The following is a 23596-nucleotide window of genomic DNA, read 5'->3' on the forward strand; positions in this document are numbered from 1 at the left end:
ATGTGTAGTAAACGGCGGTAATTCCCTCGGTAATGTACTTTATAACAACTTAACATCGTTGAATACATTATTATCATTAGTCACAGTCAAAGTTTACGACGAAAGAAATAAAAACATAACACTTTGTTTCTGCTAAAATCTTGAAATTTAAAGACCGAAATAAAATAGAATGAAATGTACAGAGCAACACAAAAACTTTATAAACAAAAGCTGTCCTTCGAAATACAAATAAAAAAAACACTATAAATATAAAATCGCCTCCCTTAAGATAGATTACATAACTAATAATAAACTAAGGACTAATAAAACGTTGAGATACAATTTTATCACTTAGCATTGATTTACATTCCTTTGTGTTGCTCAACTGACTTTTATTGAGACGTTGCAATAATTTCTAAAATTGATTGATAACTCATGCGCCCTTGTCATGTATTTGTATCCGCTTTAAGCCAGTTTAACTACTCAACTAGATTTAAATGGCCCACTTAAGGCAAGCGGTAACCTCTACGTACAGATTACTTAAATTAGACCTTTGGGTTATAAAAAATATAAACGACTTATTATATAAAAGATATAGGCCGGAAATATCATTTAAGATATATCCTTCCCGTTTTTAAGGTAGAAAACAGCGATACAAACTATTAATGGTTTTTAAATTACAGAACTGGTGAGTGTATACGTATGCAGATAAAAGCTAAAGCTAGTTTATAATAATATATTTATTCGGTATTAATATGTTACCTATTTACATTCACTATTATTATTCAATTACTTTACAAATTTTTTAGTCGTACGAACAAATTATTCAGGATAACGTGAATTTAAGCAAATAAATATTTACTTTAATAAAAGCAATTTAAGACTAATCAAGTAAATTTTACAGCAACTATTCTAATATTTACATTTTATTATAAAATATTGGCTTTAAAAACCGAACAATGTTTTTGTAATAATAAAAAGGTCTAACAACAGAGGTCGGAAATTGTCGTTTTAACAATTGTTTGTCAATAAACTTTATTATGATATAACAATGACCGAGATAGCATCACCTGTTTAGCTCATAGAATAGAGTATTATCCGCTGCAATTCATAAAAACGAGTCAATACATTGTGATATTTATTTAGGATTTCTAAACTTCGGTTGGAGATACTTTTACAAAGTTTTTTTCTACATATTATTGAAAACTGTACAAATATTCTTCGTCTAATAATAATAGCCTACATCTGTTTCCAAAGTCATTACAAATGCTTTTATTATTCAATAACAACAATATATATTTTGATAGGAAACTTTTTTATATTTAAAATAACAAAACTAAATAATAAAATTACACATTCGTAAGTTATATTATTATTTCCACAAACTAGCCTTGTTGAGTTTTGTCAACGTTGATTTATTCTAAATCCTTCAATAAAATTATAGTTTATCTATAAATAGGAAACAGAATTTATTATCCTAAATATTTCAATGTTTATTTCATCTCAAACTTTTAGCACATGCTTAAATTATTTTAACTTCCTTTTAAAATTTAACAAATAGAAATACTTCGCTGAGAGTTATTATGTTGCAAATAAGTTGACAGTCGTGGAGAATTCTGACTGATAGCGTTCGTTCCATATGACAGTCACTATATATTTTTGTTTAATCTGTGGCACACACCATATAGTAAAACCTCTTTTCAGCGGATGAGTACTAGATACCATGTCACGCTTATTGAAAACACTCAATAGGTCATTAGGTATGCTCAGTGGATTCGTTGCTAAGCGATTTCAATTTTTATTTCAATGTTTGGCAAATATGAATGATTTAAATACACATTCAATAAGATATTATGTAATTCAAAATCCATAAATTTTCTGCATATTAGAAAATATTATTATATATTTAACTCTACCGTTTCATAAATTCAAATAATTTGTAAAAAATACATTAGTAAGTATTTTGTGTCTAATAATATACCTTTATATTATACTATACAAATTTATATAGATGATAAAAAAGCGTTGAGTTAATGCTTGTTGCGTTCCAGGCAGGATATATTACATACAAATATAATTATATTTAACTAACATGACTGTATTTTTAGATGATGAAAAAGAGTAACTACTTAGTTTCTTGTCGGTTCTTCTCGGTAGAATCTATATTCAGAAACGGTGGTGCTTTACTTAATATATTTTGTTAAATGACGATTCAAAAGTGCTTGTAAAAACCTACTTGAATAAAGTATATTAATAAAAAATATTGTGATATTATGTTAATGTACTGTTTTCTAATCTTACTAAGAAATTGAATTTGTTATAATTATATGAAATAAACAAAATGTTCAAAGAAAACGTACATCTATCGAGATAAAAGCAAGAAAGCTTTTAAGATTAGAAGCAAGATAGGCGGTGACCTTTTCTAATATCACTAAGCTTATTTGGTCACCTTTGTTCGCTACAGTTCAAATGCAATGTAACTTCCACTTTCCCTGAAAAAAAAGCTTTTTTATAATTTAAAAATTCACATAACTTTTATTAAAACCAATTTAAAAAAAAATGGATGTGAGTCGAGCACTTTTAATTAAAAAAAAATATATACATTTTACATTTTTTTTAAAATACTCATACCACTCCATTGCAACGACTCTTGACTAAAGTTTTCAAAAGCTAGATATATAGAGAGTTATAAAGTTATATTTAAATTAAAAATGATAAAAATGTTTCTGTTGACTTCCGACACTGTTCGAATCGTCAAAATTAGATTTTACCGAGAAGAACCGGCGGGAAACTCAGTAGTTTATTTAAATTATGTATCCTGCCAGAATATGAATACTAAAGACTACACACAAAACTTGGCAGACGTTATCATGCCTTTGTATGATGTCCTTCTGGCCGATTTCAGCTGTAGTGACCACTGTTAAAAGAAAAAAAAAACACATATATGTAGACGCACACTAACACACTCTCTTTTCCCTTACTTTCATAATCCGATGGGACGGAAAATCCGACACGACGTATAACAGGCTATTAAAGCTTTTTGTACTTTCCGAGGCACGGGAGTGTCCCACAGCCAATTACCAGTCGCCGAACTGGTACTGAGAATTTCTCGCTGGATAAACCCAATCTTCTTTTAGTAGCCACATTCTAGATTTAAACCTAGGCTCTCAGGAAAGCCAGCCTTATATGCTAGCCGGTTCTTTTCAGATCGGAGTATTTTTTTTTCGAACCCGTAGTGTGTAATTTGACTATTAATATATCAAGTAAGTGTAATGCTTCTAAATTGAATAAAGGCTTTCGAGTTTGAGTTTGAAAAAACAGACCAACGAGGCAGTCCTGAGTATATATTTATTGTCAGAGCGATTGGTGTAACGGTATAGAAGTTAATGTATAACGCCATCTAGTGGCGAGTTACAACAAAGTATATTATAAGACCTTTCTCTATAAAAATATACATTGATATGCAGCCTTCATTATAGATATGAATCGGTCAAATGCTCTCGAAGTCTACTAATCTCAAACAATATGTTCATGCGAATTCCTTTTTTTATATATAAAACCTTTTCACCTTACTGTCACAGCCCGATAAGATAATTGAATTATTGACCTTGTTAATAAGAATATGAGGAAGTACATTTAATGAAACAAGTACACAAACAAATTAATAACTTATGTTATTTTTATGGAGCGTGTAATAGGTGCGATTAATGAACGGACATGTTGTGACAGACGCAACTTTTAAATGAAATGTACCCGTATTATTCTTTATAATAACGTATACGGAAATAATGAAGATCAGTTGAGTAGTTAATACGGAAAAGCGTAACAAACCAACAAATAAACGATGTAATTTTCGCATTAAAACCAATTATTAGGATATCGATTTTAAAATAACAAATATAGCTCTCTTATTTTTTTATTTTCAATTAAATATTGGCGAAGGTTTTTAATTAAATTGTAATGAAATATTAAAAAAGGTTTTTGTTAGCTTCATACTCGTACGACGTGTCCTTAACAAATGGCGGCAGGCAGTCTGCCAAGTATGGTTGTCGTACCGGTTTATTCGAGGTGCCATATCAAAAAGTGTAATATATATTTTAATATTAAAATAACTCCTTCAACGCCAAAAGATTCATTGATAGAGGCAAAAAATTGTTTTATTTAAAATAAGTTAACACTTAGTTTCTTTACCTTACTGCCGTGTTTTTTTAATTATTAAATTTCGTTACTTGGTCTATGCCTAAAATAGGCATAGATTAAATTAAAAAAAAAACAAAAACAGCATTCAGCCATTCATAATCCCAAAAATACATATTCCTAGCGTTAAAGGCGTATACGCAAATTTTTGTTTCAGTTCGCACTCAATAACAAAACGTTCGATTTTAAAAAATCCTATTTGTTATAGATAGTATGTGTAACGAGCAGTTTAAAGGTTATATATTACTAATATGCCACTAGTGGTCGCGCCTGAGTCGTGCCCACGACTTAAAAAGGATAAAAACTATAATTATTAACAAATGTATTAAACGGACTTGTTCACACTCAAACAGCACCTGAAGCCGCGGAGTTCAGCTAGTATATGGATAAAATATATTTAAAAAATCTTGTTTCGTTAAAACTGAAACAAAACTAAACAAATAAATCTATAAATAAATCAATCCCAGTAAAATAATATTTTGCATATAAAAAAAAAACTATATAATCATTTAAAATTTCACTTATTTACAGAGCATTAATGTTTGCTAGAGAAAATTTGGGAATTGGCACAAATATTTTATCTTCAACACACCATTAGCAAACTTTGTGTTTAAATTCTCATACATTTACCCCTTACAACACAAATAAAATAATCGAAGACACACATTTTTGAAATGGATTTCCTAAGTTTAACGTAGATAAACAAGTATAACTGCCTAAATAAATATTATATACTTATTAAAATTATGCGGATGTGGTTTATCATAAAACAGTGTATTTGCCACATTCATATTTGCGAGAAACCAAGAAGTGATAAACATAAATAAAAATAATATTGTAATAATATTTATATTTATATAAAATATTTAGAGATCATTGCCGAGTGAAAACTACCGACGACTTCCATAAACGAGATCTACGCGCTGAGAAGGAATTTCTATTCGTTTATACGTATTTTAAGCAAACATGACGAAATTTTTAATTTTACTAAATCTATACTAATATTATAAATGCGAAAGTAACTCTGTTCGTTTCCTCTTCGTACTTAAAATGCTGAATCGGTTTCATAAGCTGTTTTCACCCCTCGAGGCGGTAAAATGGGGGTGACAGTTTGTGTGATATAGGTAAATCTCACGCGGGTGAAACCGCAAGTTTAGCTAGTATTATATAAAACATAAAATAATTACAAAGTTAATAAAATGTATGAAGATAATAATAGGTTTCAATGATTTAGCAAAATATTTAATACTGAATGAAGCCTTAATAATTATCATGACAAAAATATACAAGATAATGTAAACAATAAACGATCTTATCAACGCGCAATACGGATTAGAATAGAATAAATTTAATATGGCCTTTGTAATGAAAATTAATGTACGTTAAATATACAAGTAATATTTTATATTTTTATTACAAACCGTGTTTCTAGAATCATATTTTATCTCACTAATTAGGGAGTATTTAATTCTCAACTTAAATATATTATGCATTTCCATACTTATGACCTTTTTCTCTTTAGAATGTAATGCTCAATTTTACTGTTCGTGTATTGTGTAAAGATTTAACTTACATTAGTAATGGGATGATAGGCTTATCGGAGTAGTAACCACCCACCACCCACTTCCTTGGTTATTATATCGCCAAGCTACAAACACCGAAAACACACTAATTTTAAAATTTTAACTAGTTAATCAAACTAAATATTTCAAGTTAAATTAATTATTTAATCATAATATAGTTTTAAGTGTTATATACACATTAGACATCACACACATATACCTACACACTGCTTATTAATTTCTTTGCATGTGTTATATTTTTAATTTAAATGCTTAGTTATATATTATGTAAATCTATTTGTACAAAGAGTAAAAAGAGCAGGTAATACAGATACAGGTTTGTTTAATAAATAAATTCCGAATGCCCGATGTCATTATGAATTGACGCATTATCTGTTCATATTATAACGCAATATATATAATACCTACAGTGAATGAGCCATGAATAACATGCACATAGAATATATCATATCAAGTCTCAGGGGTAGGCGATTATTTTATTTAGGCAAAGATCCAAATTTTAAAGCTCAAAATAAAAAAAAAATTGAAATAATTTCAATATCGAGCGAAAATTTATATTGGTAAATAATAACTTATAAAGATAAGGACTGAATAGTTGATATGGACTAACCAAGGTATCACGGTTCAATTACGATAAGCATGCATCACTTGATATTGAAATGATAAATAAGATCGATGACGTCACTTGCTCTCCAAGACACGTGCGTAATGTTAAACAACACGTAACCCATCACTGGTTGACCAGTAAAATCTATAAATATTTAACATCTATTAAAACTTTGTCGGAGACTCAAGGAATATTATTGAAAAAGATCGTTTTTTGGATCGGCTTATTTGAAATGCTTATACTTTATTCAATACAAATGTAGATTTTACCCAGAAAAACGTAGAAACTAAGTGGATACTATTCATAAAATTAAAAGGATGTTAATTAATTGTATCCTACTAGATAATCAACAATTACTAAATCCACGATTAACATGAGATTTTTTATAATGTATTTTAATAATCATTTATTGACTCATTTCATTTATACACGGCTGTACCAATATTATTTTTGTTTGAGGCGTTTGATTTACATATTTTGTCGGGTGTGTCCATAAAATATATGTAAATAATTATTGTACATACTACAATATATAATATAGCTTATCCTTAACTGAGTCGTAACTCATAAAACTTCAGATTTCAATACCGTGGTTTCAAATTCCTGTTAGGGCCATAACTATTTGTTATTGGATTTTTCTGTCAAAGAAGACTCAGTATCATGTTTATAATTTGACATAGCTTAGAAAGTACGCCATTGGTAAAAAAAAAAACATTGGTCTTGGAAGGAATAAGAAGGTCATCTGTGTTGCCGCGCACACCCGAGCACTGTGGAATCTTACGCAGTTAAATGGCGCATTCAGGAGAACAATACCTCATAATCATATGTTTGAAACTTTGTTTTGAACAGTGAAGTTAATCGCCACAAATCCGTAAAAAACATTTTATAGTCATCGCGTTTAATCAAATCTATCTATCATTTATTGCATAATAAATTAGAAAAGAGAAGATAAATTTTACATCAGTTGTAGTAAAATTATTTAACATCGTGACTTATCATTTGTTAAGTTTTATCTACAATGTAGACTAATTTATTTCATAATATTTAATTATGCAATTAGCATATCTAAGGCCACATTTACAAACTGAGATTTTAAGACTATATTAAAAAGACTTATCCTATCCTCATCACCATCATTCTTGCTCTTTGCAGTTTCGGCGTCAAAGCTGTTGTTTTAAAAATTCTATATATCTCTATAAAATTTAATTTCAATTAATTTATACAGCATTACGCTAACGTATTGTTAATCGAAGTAAAAACTACGAAAAGAAAACATCCAGATCTAAGAAGAACTGGAAAATTTTCTTGTCAAATAATATCGATTACAATTTGGAATATTAGAAAGAAAATTCATAAATCTATAAACCTTCATAATATTTTGTATTACCTATCTAAAAAGCTAGTAAACAAATTAAATCTTTATCAAAAGGTGCAGCGTATTTTGGAGAAAACACATACACATATACATACATGACATAAGTCAGTCTCTTTTCTATAATATATAATTATTAACAAAAGTTCATCGACCCTTGTTAGGCCTTCCTTTTGACATCTACATACATTAAATTCAGTTAAAATGGCTATCCAACGCTGATTTTATATTTATTTAGTTATATTTTCTTACGTACATACATAAACAAGTAAATATTAAGTTAAATCAATATTACTTATATAATAGTCGGTGTTGCACTTTGAAATTAAGTTAATTATGTATAAAAAGTAATTTCCTTAAAACTTTTTCATTAGTTACTATTAAAAAAATTATAACACCGATACTGTATTACCGTCGATGAGAACAAAAACTAACATAACCGCACTGAATGATTTATTAGCATGATTCAAGCGCTTTATTTTCTTATGTCATGTATTTATTAAGCTGTCTATCTATTACATAGCGCTTAGTTTATTTTGATGAAAAAGGAAATAAAAGATAATGAACTCCTATAAATAATTGTTATTGTGAATTGGTTCCCTTAATCATATGGGCTTGTGACGGTTGTAATGGTTGCTCTATATAAATACCTATAAACTACACCGAGAGCCGAGATGCCCCAGTGGTTAGAACGCGTGCATCTTAACCGATGATTTCGGGTTCAAGCCCAGGCAGGCACCACTGAAATTTCATGTGCTTAATTTGTGTTTATAATTCATCTCGTGCTCGGCGGTGAAGGAAAACATCGTGAGGAAACCTGCATGTGTCTAATTTCAACGAAATTCAGCCACATGTGTATTCCGCCAACCCGCATTAGAGCAGCGTGGTGGAATATGCTCCAAACCTTCTCCTCAAAGGGAGAGGAGGCCTTTATCCCAGCAGTGGGACATTTACGGGCTGCTTATGTTATGCTTATGTAAACTACACCTACAAAAACCAAAGTTGAATTTGGAATATATATACAGTTTTAAAATACAATATCTTCATAACCAGTATTTTTTTAACCACGTCTAAATACGACGATCTTCAATATTCGTATAATACTTGAAAAGTTTAATTATCGTTTCGTTCGAAAAACAATTTTTCATTGTAATTATTATATATACAAATAGTAGAAATGTTGAATTCGATTTTTTGAATTTTTAGGCTCTATGTCTTTTACATCGAACACATCTAATTGAACACACACATTCCTATAGATGCTCTTTTAATTATTACATTATTGTTAGTCTTAAAAGCATTCTGTATCTGTGATTTCACAATGCACATATACTTCTCTGTGCTAGATTTTGAATTAGGTCAAAATTAAATATGTAATTATTTATAAAACCGTATCTTTACCCAACATTCGCGTTGCCCATAATCGCAAGTAAATTATGTAAAACAAGGACTCTACGCCCTTCATACTTCAATACTGTACTACTTCAATCTGCTGTTTAAGCCTCAAGACTTAAGCCTTAGTTAATAAAAAAACGGACTGTCACGTAACTTATTTATATTTGTTAAAGGCGCCTTCTTAAAGAGACGGATTTGAAGCTGATCCACGATGAAGCTCAACTTCGCTTCGGAATCTCAGAAATATTTTTACTATATTTTTCTGCACTACCAATAAGGTTGTGTGGAACCTGCTACGCCTGATACGCTAGGCTCTGTTTGTCTAAGACCTTTACGCTAATAAGCATTTTGGCTTAATGATATATATTATGTCATAATAAAATATAAAAATAAACAAGTAATAAAAACTGTTGTAAAAGTGCCACTACAGGACTTTAGAGGGTTTAAATAAATAAATAAATAAATATTGGACAACATCACATGCCTTACTCTGATCCCAATTTAAGTAGCTAAAACACTTGTGTTATGGAAAATCAGAAGTAACGATAGTACCACAAACACCCAGACCCAAGACAACATAGAAAACTAATGAACTTTTTCTACATCGACTCGGAATTGAACACGGAACCTCGGAGTGGCGTACCCATGAAAACCGGTGTCCACACTACTCGACCACGGAGGTCATCAAAACTTTACTCTTGATTAGAATGTTTCCTCATAATGATTTTATGAGATGAATCACAGACCCAGAATTTAAGACATAAAAACTCAGTAGCCATTCGCTCTTTAGACTATACACCAACAGTTATCAAACACTCATACAATACATTTCTTACTCACAAACACTAGAGATATAATTAAAGTACTTACACAATACACCTAACACCCACATACGAGTATATCGATTAAGCCAGATCAATACAGGAATACCTTTCAAACGTAAAACTAAGAAATACGGTTCCATTCAAAACGAGGTCCTCAAATATTTATCTGCCAGCCTCCGAACGGATCTCTCCGTCCTTGTAATCTTTAATATTTAATGTAACAGTCGGTAACAATACCAAGAACGAACAATGCCTACTGAAGCAAGCCTAAAGGACTCAAATACATGAATTTTACTAGATATATATATTTTTCTTTAATGCTCATTGTTTAAATGTACTTACATTCTTGTCAGTGTGGATGATATAAAACATATATTATTTAAGTATTATTAACAAAAATATCACAAATATGTAATCTTCAATAAAAACTCTTGTAAATAACAACTATTAAGATAAATTAAGGAAACTTTGGATTAAATAAAATAAATATGTTTTAACCGACTAATTATAATAACATGGATTTTATTGCGTTTAAATATTAGTTAAGCATATTGAAGTATTGACTCGAACAAAATTAATTGATGACATTTCAATATTTACTTTTAATAACTACTAGTTTCTTTTTTGCGGTTTTACAATCTTTACTTTAATACTTTATTAAATAATAACATTTCAAGAAATAGGAAATAGTACCAATTGTTATTTAATGATTTTGTATAATCCACTTTTGGAACTAAATAAGGCAGGGTAAGAGTACAGTAATTCCCATAACTCCCTAAATAAAACTAAAAGACCACGGTCGTCATTACAAGGTCATTTCCTCATGCTTGTTATTCAATTTTACGCGATTTCTTCGTCGGTTATATTTGTTTATATATCACTTATAGAAATGTTATTACATTATTATAAAAGGATCATTTAAAAAAAAAACTCTATAACTTTGACGTTGGAAACAATGCATTAAAATAATATAGATGGATATCACATCCGCTATCACATATTTTGTATTGTTCTGTATGCTAAGGAAAAAATATTCAGCTGAATAAATAAATTCCGTATTTTTTTATATATTGGCTAAAAAGAAAGTAGATATGATTTGCTTTCGAAATAAATAACAAAGAAACCATCACAAAATATATTATAAGAAGATCCCGAAAATCAGGAGTATGTCTCGAAAATATCTATGAAATTCGGGTAGCAAAGATAGTATCTGGCAGTTCTATAAAAGGAGTTGATGAAATAAACGGTCACGAAATATGATCGTCACATTTAAACAAGACCGTTTACAAACAAACCATTTTATTCATATACAATTTTATCAAAATTAAATTGCTTTGAATACATATTTAATAGGTGGAAATTGAATTATGACTTAAGTATATAATAATTTTCCTAGAAAGAGCTATCAATTTAGTGTAGATTAATGTTTAAACAGAGGTGAAAATTTAGATTTAAAGATAAGCTTTTGATATAAGATGAAATAAATCTGTTGCAAGCCTGATACGAGTACATACAGCTAACAGCTGCAAAGTCAGTAAGGCTAAGATTAATAGCAGACCCTGGTTGTTCCCAAAACCAAAGCTGAACAAAGCTTTATAAATATCCGTACACGCGGGAGTAATAAACATTACCATTTTTTTTTAATGCAGTCAAAACGGTCAAGTATATTAAATTTTATTAGAATAATTTACTAAGCCCAAAAATTGTAGGGATTGCAGAATTCAGATTTTTAACCACGTCATTTAAAGTTGTTTTTTTTTATTACTGCGATAAAATTTAGGCCAGTTTTATTTAAGGCCGACCATAGGTTTCCTTTATGCGAGAATTAATTTAAATTCGCATTTTAATAAGCAAGACAACATACAAACTTTATTGTTTACTAGACGTGCCTGCAACTTTACTTGTAGAATTTATTCTGTGAATATAAAAAACTTATTATTACTGAGATAAAATATAGGCAATATTACTTCTGGTAAAATATCTTTCAAGTGGTGAAATAACTGTGGAAACCGATTTAGCAAACATAAAATTTATTAATTAATAAAAAATATATAGATTACTATCTAAACCTCACTAGGTTCGCAGATAGAATAACTATGAAACCAAATCTGGATTCACATCTCAAATTTTTGAAATGATATCATTATTGAATTTGTTATTTATACGATAAGTATATACACTTTTTAACGTAGAATATTTAATTTAATTAAAATATTTAGAATAATCAATGCCGTTGAAATATTGTTATGTCGATTAACAATAAAAACGATCGTGCTACTTGACGCGAATGCAACTTTCTAGTTTTGATTTATTTATTATAAGATATATTTATTATAAGATTTTATTATAGAAAAAAAAAACAATACATCACCTGATTAAAAATCATAACCAGACCGTACATGATATTTCACGACGCATTTAATTATGATTGATCTTATAATTATTTATATAAAAAAATCGTGTTGTATGAAAAAAATATAGACCATGTTATATATTATAGACCATATCGACGTTTTGTCCCGATCGATGATATATATGCGTAGAATAGAAAGATTATTGATATATTCACTTTTAGAAGAAGAAAATGTTAAAATCGTTATAAAATGTATTTTGTACTTATTTAATTATACACATTACAAACAATATTTATTTAATTATTTCATGAAATAGATATTAATAATGTTCGCACGTAATCCGCCTAGATCATATGATTAGCGTACAATATCAATTCTCACCTTATTACACCTAATAAATCTATAATAAAACTCGCATATTTCTTATAATTAACAGTTTGTAAGAAGTAAATCACAACAATCACACATATTGTAACGTGTATTTTAAAATTGTCGGAACATGTGCGCGTGACGTGTGTAACTAATTTACTATACATAGCACGTTGAAATGATAACACAGGTTTCAAGTTCAAGACGAATTTCTTTGAACTACAACGCAAAGTCATTGAAGTAGAATTCGAAACGCAAGCGTAGCAGACTAACTATTCGGTTGTTCTGGAACATTTTGTGTTCTTTTTTTTTATTGTAATTTTATAAAATGAGGAGTTTATTCAAAACATAACCAAATTCATGCTTGTATGTAGCTGCGGATGGGCGTGACTGATTAGATGAATTTATTAATATTTCATAGTCTTAACGTTCAATATTTATTTATTTCCATGGAAACGCTTAATTATTAAAGTAAACTTCAAAACGGAAACGATTTTGGATTTACTATTTAATTGGTCTGAAATTTCGATTAATTTTTTAATTCAAAATTTTATGAATCCTATCGCTTATTTATAATTTAATATTTAATGCCGCTTGTGTTGCACTATGTTTTTAAATTTGATTGTATATTAATATCCGATACAACTGGCGCTAAAACATTAACCGCCATCTAGTGGCGAGTTACAATAAAATACATTTTCATTGTGATCGGTAAAACGGTGACGATGTCTAAAATGTATATTTATGCTTGTCTCATTTATCCAACAGCCCGCTCAGTATCGCGGATAGTTGTTGATGTTGTATAAAGGACAGACAAGACAGAGGAGAAAGGACAAGAGAGTCCATAAAATATTATTAAAATCAACCACCAAGCGACCGCTGTGAGAAAACGTCCACGATATTATATCTATTTAAGACATATTACAGTAAACATTTTTATTTTTTCATTTATTAGAATGAATAAACGATAACTTCAGTTAAACTTGTTGTCACACAGTATGAATCCTTATCAAAATTATTGAAATGTTTAAAACATTTCCTGTGAATAAAATGTCAGTAGTTATAGAGACATAAAAAAATATTTGAGTAAAATCATGTGGAAAAAAGACTCGGAGCGAGCGATATAGGTGGCATGACCGCTCGATACTTACTGTATTGAAATATTAATTTATAGCAAAATTAAAAAAAAATCTTTTATTTGACCTGTTACAATTGCTTTTATAACATTGGCAAAAAACCTTGGATTAACCACACGGAAGGATAAGCCGAGCGCGGTTGTAATAAACACGCCATTATAATTACTAAAGTAAAAAAAAAAAAGTAACAGCCCTTACGTCTCATCTCCTTTTGAGAAGAAAGTTTGGAGTTTATTCCACCAAGGTGCTCCATTGCGAGTTGGTGAACGCATGAAGAATTTCAATAGACCAGAAAGCACATGAAAATTCAGTTGAGTGAATCATCAGATTTTGAATCCGCGATCGTAGGTTAACATTCACATCTTTTAACCCCTGAGGCATCACAATGTTAATAATTAACAAATGAGTACGATATATAAAATGATACTTTACAATTGATCAAAAAATTATTAACGCGTAAACTATTATAGTTTGATAAAATTAGTATGTAAATTATATCAAGCTGAAATAACTTGCACATTTCATTTTAGGACCATTATGATTCATTTAATATTTGGTCAAACAATCATATCAAATAAAAACAAGACAATATCTTTACATCCATGGAAAACAATGTCCATTATATTATTTTAAAATTTTCATATAATTTGACATTTTATCAGATGTTCACGTAATGATATGTGACTTGTGATGTAAAATAGAATACAGAATCACGAATATCACGGTTCATAAACCAAGCCTAGCAGTATATAAATGCAGTTCTGATCTTGACTAATTGTACTTCTATTATCCCCCACTCCGAGCATAAACTTTTCTTTTAAATAAAGGATAACTTTTTGAACTTTAAAAGAAATATGTTTATGATTATACCTTCAAAATAACAGGCGGTATTTTTGGGGTAAATAAAGGTAATAGAGTAAAGTGTACACGAGGACAAGGATGTTCCCATTTAAGCGAATTAGAATAATTCCTCAAGTTGTCTCTTTCCTGGTTCATAAAAACAAATGAATTCGCCCACAAGCACAACACTCCTGATTGTAATAATGATGTTGAAATTGAAAAATAGTCGTTCGGAATTTAAACGATAGTCTAACAATTAGTGCGATACAAGTTTTTGTTTTATAAAATTGGAATACGTTTTTCTTTTGTTAAAATTCAAAAACAATTCGATTTTTTTTTATCTGTCACACCGTTATTGCAATTGAATAAGTGAAGTATTTCACTTATTCAATTGATATTATCTTTTCGAAATGCAATTAAGATATGAACGATTTGAAGTGCTTTATAAAGATATTAATCAAATAAATAGTCGATAAACAGCCCTTAAATGTCTCACTACGGGGCTAAGTGCTCTCTTTTTAAAATTTAGAGATTATTCAACCACGCTGTTTTAAAGCTATTTGGTTGATAAACATGTTACACACTTTCATCAAATAGACGCAGACGTATGTAGATAATACTTAATAAGAAAATACGGTTTGTTTCCGGTAAAAAAGATCACACGTTAAAATTAAATAAAAATAAGTTGGTATTCATGAATACTAAATATAAATTATTAGAATATAAACATAAATTTATCGTAGCTTAAAATAGATAAAATTAAAAACACATATTAATAAGAAACATCAGGGCATGTCACTAATAATACACGTTTTAAAAACTGTCGTCACAATGTCAATACAAAATATGACATTATTCGATGACAAATCAAAACCAAATTACGTTCACAATCCGCGAGACAAATATTATTCAATTGTTTGAAACGGAAACATTCAAACGCATTCTATTGTCATGAACATGTCATGTTAAAACGCGATTATTTGTACTTTAGGCTTCGAATATATTTATTTAAAATAAAAAAGTTTTTATATTTGTAGATACAAATCTCAGTCGATTCGACTCCATTCTAATATGTATAAAGATGAAGCGTTTGTTCGCCTTCTTCTTATAATTAAGATTTATTAATACTATTTAAAAAAAAAACTGATTTCGTTAAATAGCCTACTTATTGGAAAAGGTTATACTTAGACTGTATAACATAACGCAACGACACATGGTATTTAAGAAGTAAAATTTAACGCACGCTTAAGAAACTTCGCATCACCTTGTATAAATACATCAAATCATACACGATAGAATCAAATCAGTCTAAATCGTACAACTTATCGAACCAAACAACAATTACTTTAAAATATATATAATGTAATATGTCTTATATAAGTAGTACGTCGAAACAATGTCTCACATAGGCAATAAGCTTTACCTTGAATAATTTATAACTTTCCATCAAATCGGCGAATAAATTTAGACTTTTCGCAGAATAGAACTAACATTGTTGAACGAACTATAAGTCATATATACGGAATAAAGGTTGAGACGATCGAAGAGTTGAGCAATGGTTGCTACTATCATTGATAACATATGAGACAAATTGTCCGAAGAGATAAATAATGCAAAGTATATATGACACTTTTAAATCGAATTACAAAACATATTTAAAATTATAATATTGACATGACATGAGCAGCCTGTAAATTTCCCATCGCTGGGCTAAGGCCTCCTCTCCTTTTGAAGAGAAGGTTTGGAGCATATTCCACCACGCTGCTCTAATGCGAGTTGGTGGAATACACATGTGACGGAATTTCATTGAAATTAAACATATGTAGGTTTCCTCACGATGTTTTCTTCACCGCCGAGCACGAGATGAATTATAAACACAAATTATGCTCACGAAAATTCAGTGTAGCCTGCCTGGGTTTGAACCCGAAATCATAGGTTAAGATATACGTGTTCTAACCACTGGGCCATCTCGGCTCTTAAATTATAATATTATTAAAATAAAATAAATGATCCTTATCGTTGTTCAATATCAGATGTCGCTAAATTGAGGGCTTATTTGAGTAATTGAACCTATCTTATAATAACCATAATAACATATTTAAAGTCATAAATGAATTGCACATGTTATGAATAAAAATACTTAAGTCATGTTAGTTGTCAAGGAAGTAAAAATATGTTTAACGATAAATATAACGAGTATAGTACCGGCAAATCTATCCCGAAAGGGTAATAAAATATATCTAATAAAGGTTAAATGATATTATTAGTGATGTTTGCCTAGGCTTGAACTCGCAATAGTCTGTTAAGATTCACGTGGTCTAGCTCTAGTAGCTAGTAGTCACAGCATAATAATATGCCCTGCATTAAAATAACCATTATATTTTTTCTAGAACGTTTACCGCCCATTATATTTCTCCTAAACATTAATTGTACAGTGACGCGAACAATACATCACTTTTATTTTCTCGTGCGCTGTTCTCACATGTGTTAACATTTAAAAGTAAACAATGGAAATAAAAGAAAGTAATGGATTCGTCATCCGGAATGGAACTATACTTAATACTTATATATATTTACTATACAAATACCTTTAATAAATTAAAATAATTCGGCTAAACGCCTTAAATAACCTTTTTTACTTATGACTTTACAATTAATTCATGTTAAATAAATATTAATTTTATTACTATTAATTGCAGTGACGTGATTTTAATTCCGATTTTTTTTCTGTATTTAGCCATCTAAAGTACTCGTTAACTTCAAGTGAATATCCAATTACTCTTTTCCCAACTAAAACTGTTCCCAACTTACCGTAACCAAGTTTGTACGACTAAAACATTAAAACTGCTGGTCGAATTTACCAACCCGGTGCTCAAATTAATTGGGTCCTAAGGCAATAAATAAATTCGCAAAGTTCAACTCAAAGTCGAATATTGTTACATAAAATGTATATAACTTTACGAAACGTTTTCGAGATATTTATAAAAAATGTTAATAAATCCTCACCTTTTTTGATAAGTGTCATTTAATAAGTTTGGTGTTTGAAATCATATTACTTATTAGTCCTGCATATTGTGACGTCACAAATAAAACTTATCCAATCAGACGAGACGTGTGTGACGTGTCAATTTAAAATCGATAAATGATTTTAATTTAAAACAGGCGTCAGATTTTAGGTATAAAAAGTAGCCTACCCTTCCTAAGGGCTCCAGCTTGCTTTATACCAAATTTGGATGAAATTCAGTTCAGTGGTATGAAAGCGGAACAGACAGACAGACAGAGATACATTCGCATTTATAGTATCAGTGTAGATAGACACAACCAGTTTATCTGATGTGTATCATTATGAATATCCACAAGAACGAAAACGAAAACGCGGAAAAAAAGTGCATTAAAAAGTCCGTAATTCAAACGTGTGCGTTACACTTTTTACATTGCCTACATTCATTCTTGTTGCTTTATTTTGACCTAAATACGCACCTGATCAAAGGCATACGTCGAATGCTAACACATATCCGCATATTGCAGCTATAAATAAAAAATTGAAATGAAACATATCAAGGCATATTCGAATTACTACGAAGTGTTTAAACTGTTTATACGAGTGTTAACAAATATTATAATTTGTCTTAACAATAAAATTTTTAATACTGCAAACAGCAATACGAAATTCAATGTCACATAATATTAATTTTGGAGAAACTTGGAGATATTTTAAAGCAAATAAATAAGTGTATTCATTGTCATTAAAACTGTATTTGATTTACATGTCGCAATATTTTGTTAAATTAACCTACTAAGTATTTACATACATAATTCTAAGAATAATACCATGTGTTAATGATGCGTGAAATTTACTTTGACGTAATTTTTTTTTTTGTTTTTAAACGAGTTGTATTCGTGGCTTACATACTTATGAACAATGAAGCAAAATTGATTGAGTTATGAAGTTATTAAGTGTAATACTAATTCTTAACAGATATTTATATGACGTCATGAAATTATTAAAAAAAAAAATTACAACATACATTAAACCCTTGTTTTTAGTAAAGACCAAAAAAAAAAAAGAAACTGACAATAAAATAGAATGTATTCTCGTATTGAAAATTTACCCGTTTATCAGTATTCAATTTTAAATCGAAATAAAGTAAATCTTTAATTTATGCCCGTAATTATAATAAATACTTTCAGTTAACGCAATCGTTTGTAGTTAACAATTAACGAATAGTGACGATCGCTTTAAATTTCGTCTGTTATTGACTTTAATTGCTGAATTGAATGAAAAAAATGTCAGTAGATGGTGAATAGCGGTCCCAGGCAGCCGTTCGGCGGCCCTGGTTCGAAGTACATGGTAAAGCTCGGTGCACATTATTTTCGGGGGCGCCGTAGCGTGCATTCACGTCGAGCTCGGTCAATTGTATCGCGATATGTGCGACGACCGGTCGCGTACGCCTCTCCCGCCCGCCGCCGCTCGCGCCGCTCAGATCACAACACAAAAATGACGCTGTCACCAATCACGAGCTGACGTCCGCGTTGCAATTCAAAACTTTCAATATGTGTTGTGCGGGATTCACAAATTACTTGTTCCATAAACTGAGGAAGTACACATGTGGACTGGCCAGCCGCGAAAGTGAGTAAACTAACGATCTCGGTCGATTAGTCATTCGCTCAAAGATTTGTTTGAACGGAATAATATTATAAAGAAATTTAAATATGGTATTGCCGATGTAGTTCATCTATTTATAAATGGAAACCTTCGAACTGGAAGCGTACGAGTGCTTGAAGCTAATTTAGTTCGTTAACAACAATATGAATGAGATTTATAGAATGTCCTGCAGCGGACGGGACTGATTGAAAGCATACCTACTCACGCGCATGTCTAATGCAACTTTCTAGAAATGTTTCGCAGATATTAGCAGTTGAATCTAAGTGTGATCGTTAGATCGGATTAGATTATTACTAGTGAAAAGGCATTTAGCCTTGTCAATAATAAAAGGAATTCTAATGAGTCAATAAATTAATAATCAGTAGTTATACTTCAGTAGTTTATGCTTCAACTTTTATAATAATTCTCATAGACTTAACATATACATATGTAACTGGACCTTTGTACATTAGTAATAAAATCATATGGATTTTAATAGTACCTATATTGCGATGATTTAAAAATAACTAAAACTATAAAGAAGCGGAAACTGACAAAAGTCTATAAAATAGAATCGAATATAACTTATCCATATAAATTGCCTTGTTTTATAATGACATGAAACACTTTAATTATTGAAACGTATAAAATGTAAACAAAAATAAAATATCAGAAGTTTCCTCGAGGTATATAATATCTACTGTCTAGCGTCTAAGGTAAAATACGGATTAAAGATCAGCGAAAGCTATACAAGCTTGATATCAATTTTTAAATGAAAATGCCATTCAAGTGTTGATTAGTACAAGAATTATGAATAGACGGCTATAGACAACTTTGCTATCAGTACATTCCACAGAAACATTTCTATATTTATGATGATAAAGATTTACATGAAAAGGCACTTTTATAGTACAGAATAATTCTACTTTCGTCTTAAAAATTAAGTATATTGATTCAAAATAAGTAATAGTAACAATCAATCAAACAAAGTAACCATATACCAAACCATTGAAAATACAATTGAAAACTTCATTGAAATAATTCTAATAGTTAGGTATAATTTATTCAGTAAATAAAATTTATTATCATTCAAACCAAGTAATCTGTCAAACGTTGCATATCATAACGTTTGTAATCAATTGTGCTCTATTTAAAAATATGTGCACTCTTATAAGCTTAAAGTTAATACATCTGTTTCACTATTCATACTTACTCTTTTACATACATATCAGACAATAAATTTCACCAGACATACCAGTAGTTAAACGTAGATCATGTCGAATGAAATTCTATGAGATGAAATTGAAATTCATATATTCTTACTTAAATAAATATTATTTTTTTATTAATGGACTTAATTATTTTCTTCATTAATGGCGTCTATAATAAGTAGTTATTAAATACAACGATTTCTTTTTCTTTTTGGGATTTTAATGAATAAACTATAAAGGTAGCAAACGCCTAATTTATTTCAATAATATAAATAGTAATCATGCTAATTATTCATCTTAACTGCTTACAAAATTAACTTGTTTTTTTTCCTCATTTATTAAGGTCATTCGGTTAAAAATTATCAATTTAATAGTTATTTTTCGTAAAACTTATGTTTATACGAATAGCAATAAACACTTTATTTTTATTATTAAAAAACATCTTCAAGAGTTAAATTACTAAATTAATCTTAAATAAGGTTAACAATTTAATTTAATTCAAGTAGATCGGAAGATCTCTATTAATCTAGAAAATTGTTTAAATCCCATTTTTTTTACATTCGAATTTCGAATTCGATCGAATTAGATCAACGAAATCGAAATTCGTCATTATTTTTCTTGTGGCAAACTAAAATGTATTTAATTATTTATCTGTAGACTATTTAAAAGCTATTAATTACAAATTGAATTAATATCAATCTATTTTATATCAATTTTTATTTTCAATTGAACAAATAAAGCCGACCTTGACACAGCGGCCAAACATTATCCTTTTGTCTCAATTGCCCGGTAATTGTCTGGGACGTCTTCTGTTCTATTCTCAGATATAATTTGCACTTGCTGTCAAATTGCACCTTAACTGAGCCTGGGGATAATGCTATTACCTCATATGCTAGATGATGTCTTGTTTCCAGGCTGATATGATGAGACTTAGCTCGAATGAACGCTTTTGTATTTAACCGAAATGCGAAACTTGGTAGCTAAGATGGTGTCATTCATTATTTTAACGATATATTTTGAACAATAAATTCGGTACCGTTCATAATAAGAAAAACCCTAAAGTTAGTAAGAAAATCTGATTTACTTGAATGATGTGATTTATTTAATTTTATTGTATCTAAAATCGTAAACAAGGGCATTCTATCATACCATTGGTATACAATTATTGACGAAACAGTAATCTGAAACGGGTATGAAGTCTTTAAACCGACTTGTCAGCGGAACTCGAAAACTAATATCACGAATAACAAGAGGAAGAGATAAGGCAAAAATACAGTTACAAATATTGTTTAAAAATTGATTAACATAAATATTGCCTTGTCTCATAAAACAACGGCTCTTATAAAATGTGCATCTCATTCCAAAATTGGGCTGAACATTATTTTAAGAGCCCATCATTCATGGCCGCTTACAAAATATTTATGAAGATACAAAATTAAACACAAACAAGAGATTTACTTTACCTAAAATCTACTACATGTTTACCAATTAATATTATCAATTTATTACGTATATTATTATTAAATTAACTAACTGCAATAACTAATGAAGCGATAACGTCAAACCAATTAAACAATGGATTATATAAATAATAAATAACGTATTTAAAAAAATCACTTCTATTTCAGCCAAATCTGAAGCCACTTCGTATAGTCAGAATATAGTCATTCGTTATTTAAAAACCAAACCTTACAAACCTAGTGTAAATAAGAAGATTAATCTAACCCTATGTGTTGTATCTGTGCCTGTGTTTGTGATGTCAGAATTGTATAACAACAATTGAAAACTAACCTGTTTGTAAATAAAACTAATCAGAACGGCAACGTTAAAAGGGAAATATAAATTGAGAAATCTCTCAAAAATGCCGAAGGGTAAGTATGTATAATATATGTGTGTAAAATACGTGCGATATAAGTTGGTTAGTCAGAAATTGAACACTTTATTTTCTATAATCTTTATCTATGCGTATTCTTACCTCTTGTACTGCATAGTACAAGAGGTAAGAATACGCCTAACATTATCCTTATTTTAAATGTTTTACTTGCGTATTCGTCTCAGTGAGCTTATCTTCAGGCTAGCCAACTTAGATTACGCAGAATGTAAAACTTATAGGTCAAATAATGTTTCATGTTATAATCACAATTGTTTTCCTTCTTTACAATTTACTGATGTTAATGTTAATTTACGTTTCAAATGTTAAACTTCATTTATTTGACATATGTCAATTTAAATAAGAAAATCAATGGAGTGTTGTACATTATATAAAATAACGGAATGCATCTATGTCATACATCTATTAGATCACTATAACATATTTTCACTATATATACATTTATATCAACAACATGATATATTATAATGCTTGAGGATTAGGTGTATGTATTTGTATATGCATATTTTTTTAATCGTCACGCTTAAGTTACCGATTATATCGAATGACGGAAAATAACCGAGAAATCTTAGAAAACTATGCAAAACGATAACATTGGAATTTTAATTTCCTTACAGAGAGCAATTTCACTAATAAAGTGCTATATATGTAGAAATCATATAATTATTTATTTACTTATTTTATAAATACATTAATTGTATCAAATTGAACCTAAGGAGAGGTCCGAAGTACACTTCGGACCTCTCCTTAGGTTCTAATATATATACTATATATTAATTTATAGTATAATCTACAATTATACTATAAATTAATATATAGTATATATTATAGTACTGTACTCGTACTAAAAATTTTAGAAATTATTTCGTTTTCGTTAATTGATTGATCACCATTTATTATTTTAGTTAATTAACTATGTTAGTGAAGTCATAGTATAGATTTGAACCGGTTGCTATTTTTAATCAAAAAAAAAATGCTAAAATCACTCATTGTGTTATCGCATTACGGTTTCTTAATTAATGGTCATTTTTACGTTTAAACTCGCGTGGCAGATCCTCGTGACATCATCGCGAATAAACTATATTACTGTCGATTTCAAGGCCAAAAAAGAATGCATTGTGGCAATGATTATACTAAATGTTGGTTTACATTCAGTTAAATCACAAGCATAAAATATAAAAATTGTATTTTGC

At 29.5% G+C, this 23596-nt stretch overlaps 1 protein-coding gene across 12 annotated transcripts in view; it reads left to right on the plus strand.

Moving 5' to 3' along the window:
* LOC125070592 (potassium/sodium hyperpolarization-activated cyclic nucleotide-gated channel 2) overlaps nt 1-23596 on the plus strand; it is a 242130-nt gene that overhangs the window by 172081 nt on the left and 46453 nt on the right. For 2 of the 12 annotated variants that reach the window (XM_047680524.1, XM_047680525.1), the window contains exon 2: nt 22141-22383. The exons of 9 other annotated variants lie outside the window; for them this stretch is intronic. In XM_047680524.1, coding sequence (XP_047536480.1) covers nt 22374-22383 — 10 coding nt within the window. In that variant the 5' untranslated portion in view covers nt 22141-22373. Of the gene's footprint in view, nt 1-18969; nt 19287-22140; nt 22384-23596 lie in introns of those variants that run through there. One more of the 12 variants, XM_047680523.1, reaches the window with a different exon arrangement.

This window comes from Vanessa atalanta, chromosome 17 (assembly GCF_905147765.1).
Source record: "Vanessa atalanta chromosome 17, ilVanAtal1.2, whole genome shotgun sequence".
NCBI classification, from domain to species: Eukaryota; Metazoa; Arthropoda; class Insecta; order Lepidoptera; family Nymphalidae; genus Vanessa; species Vanessa atalanta.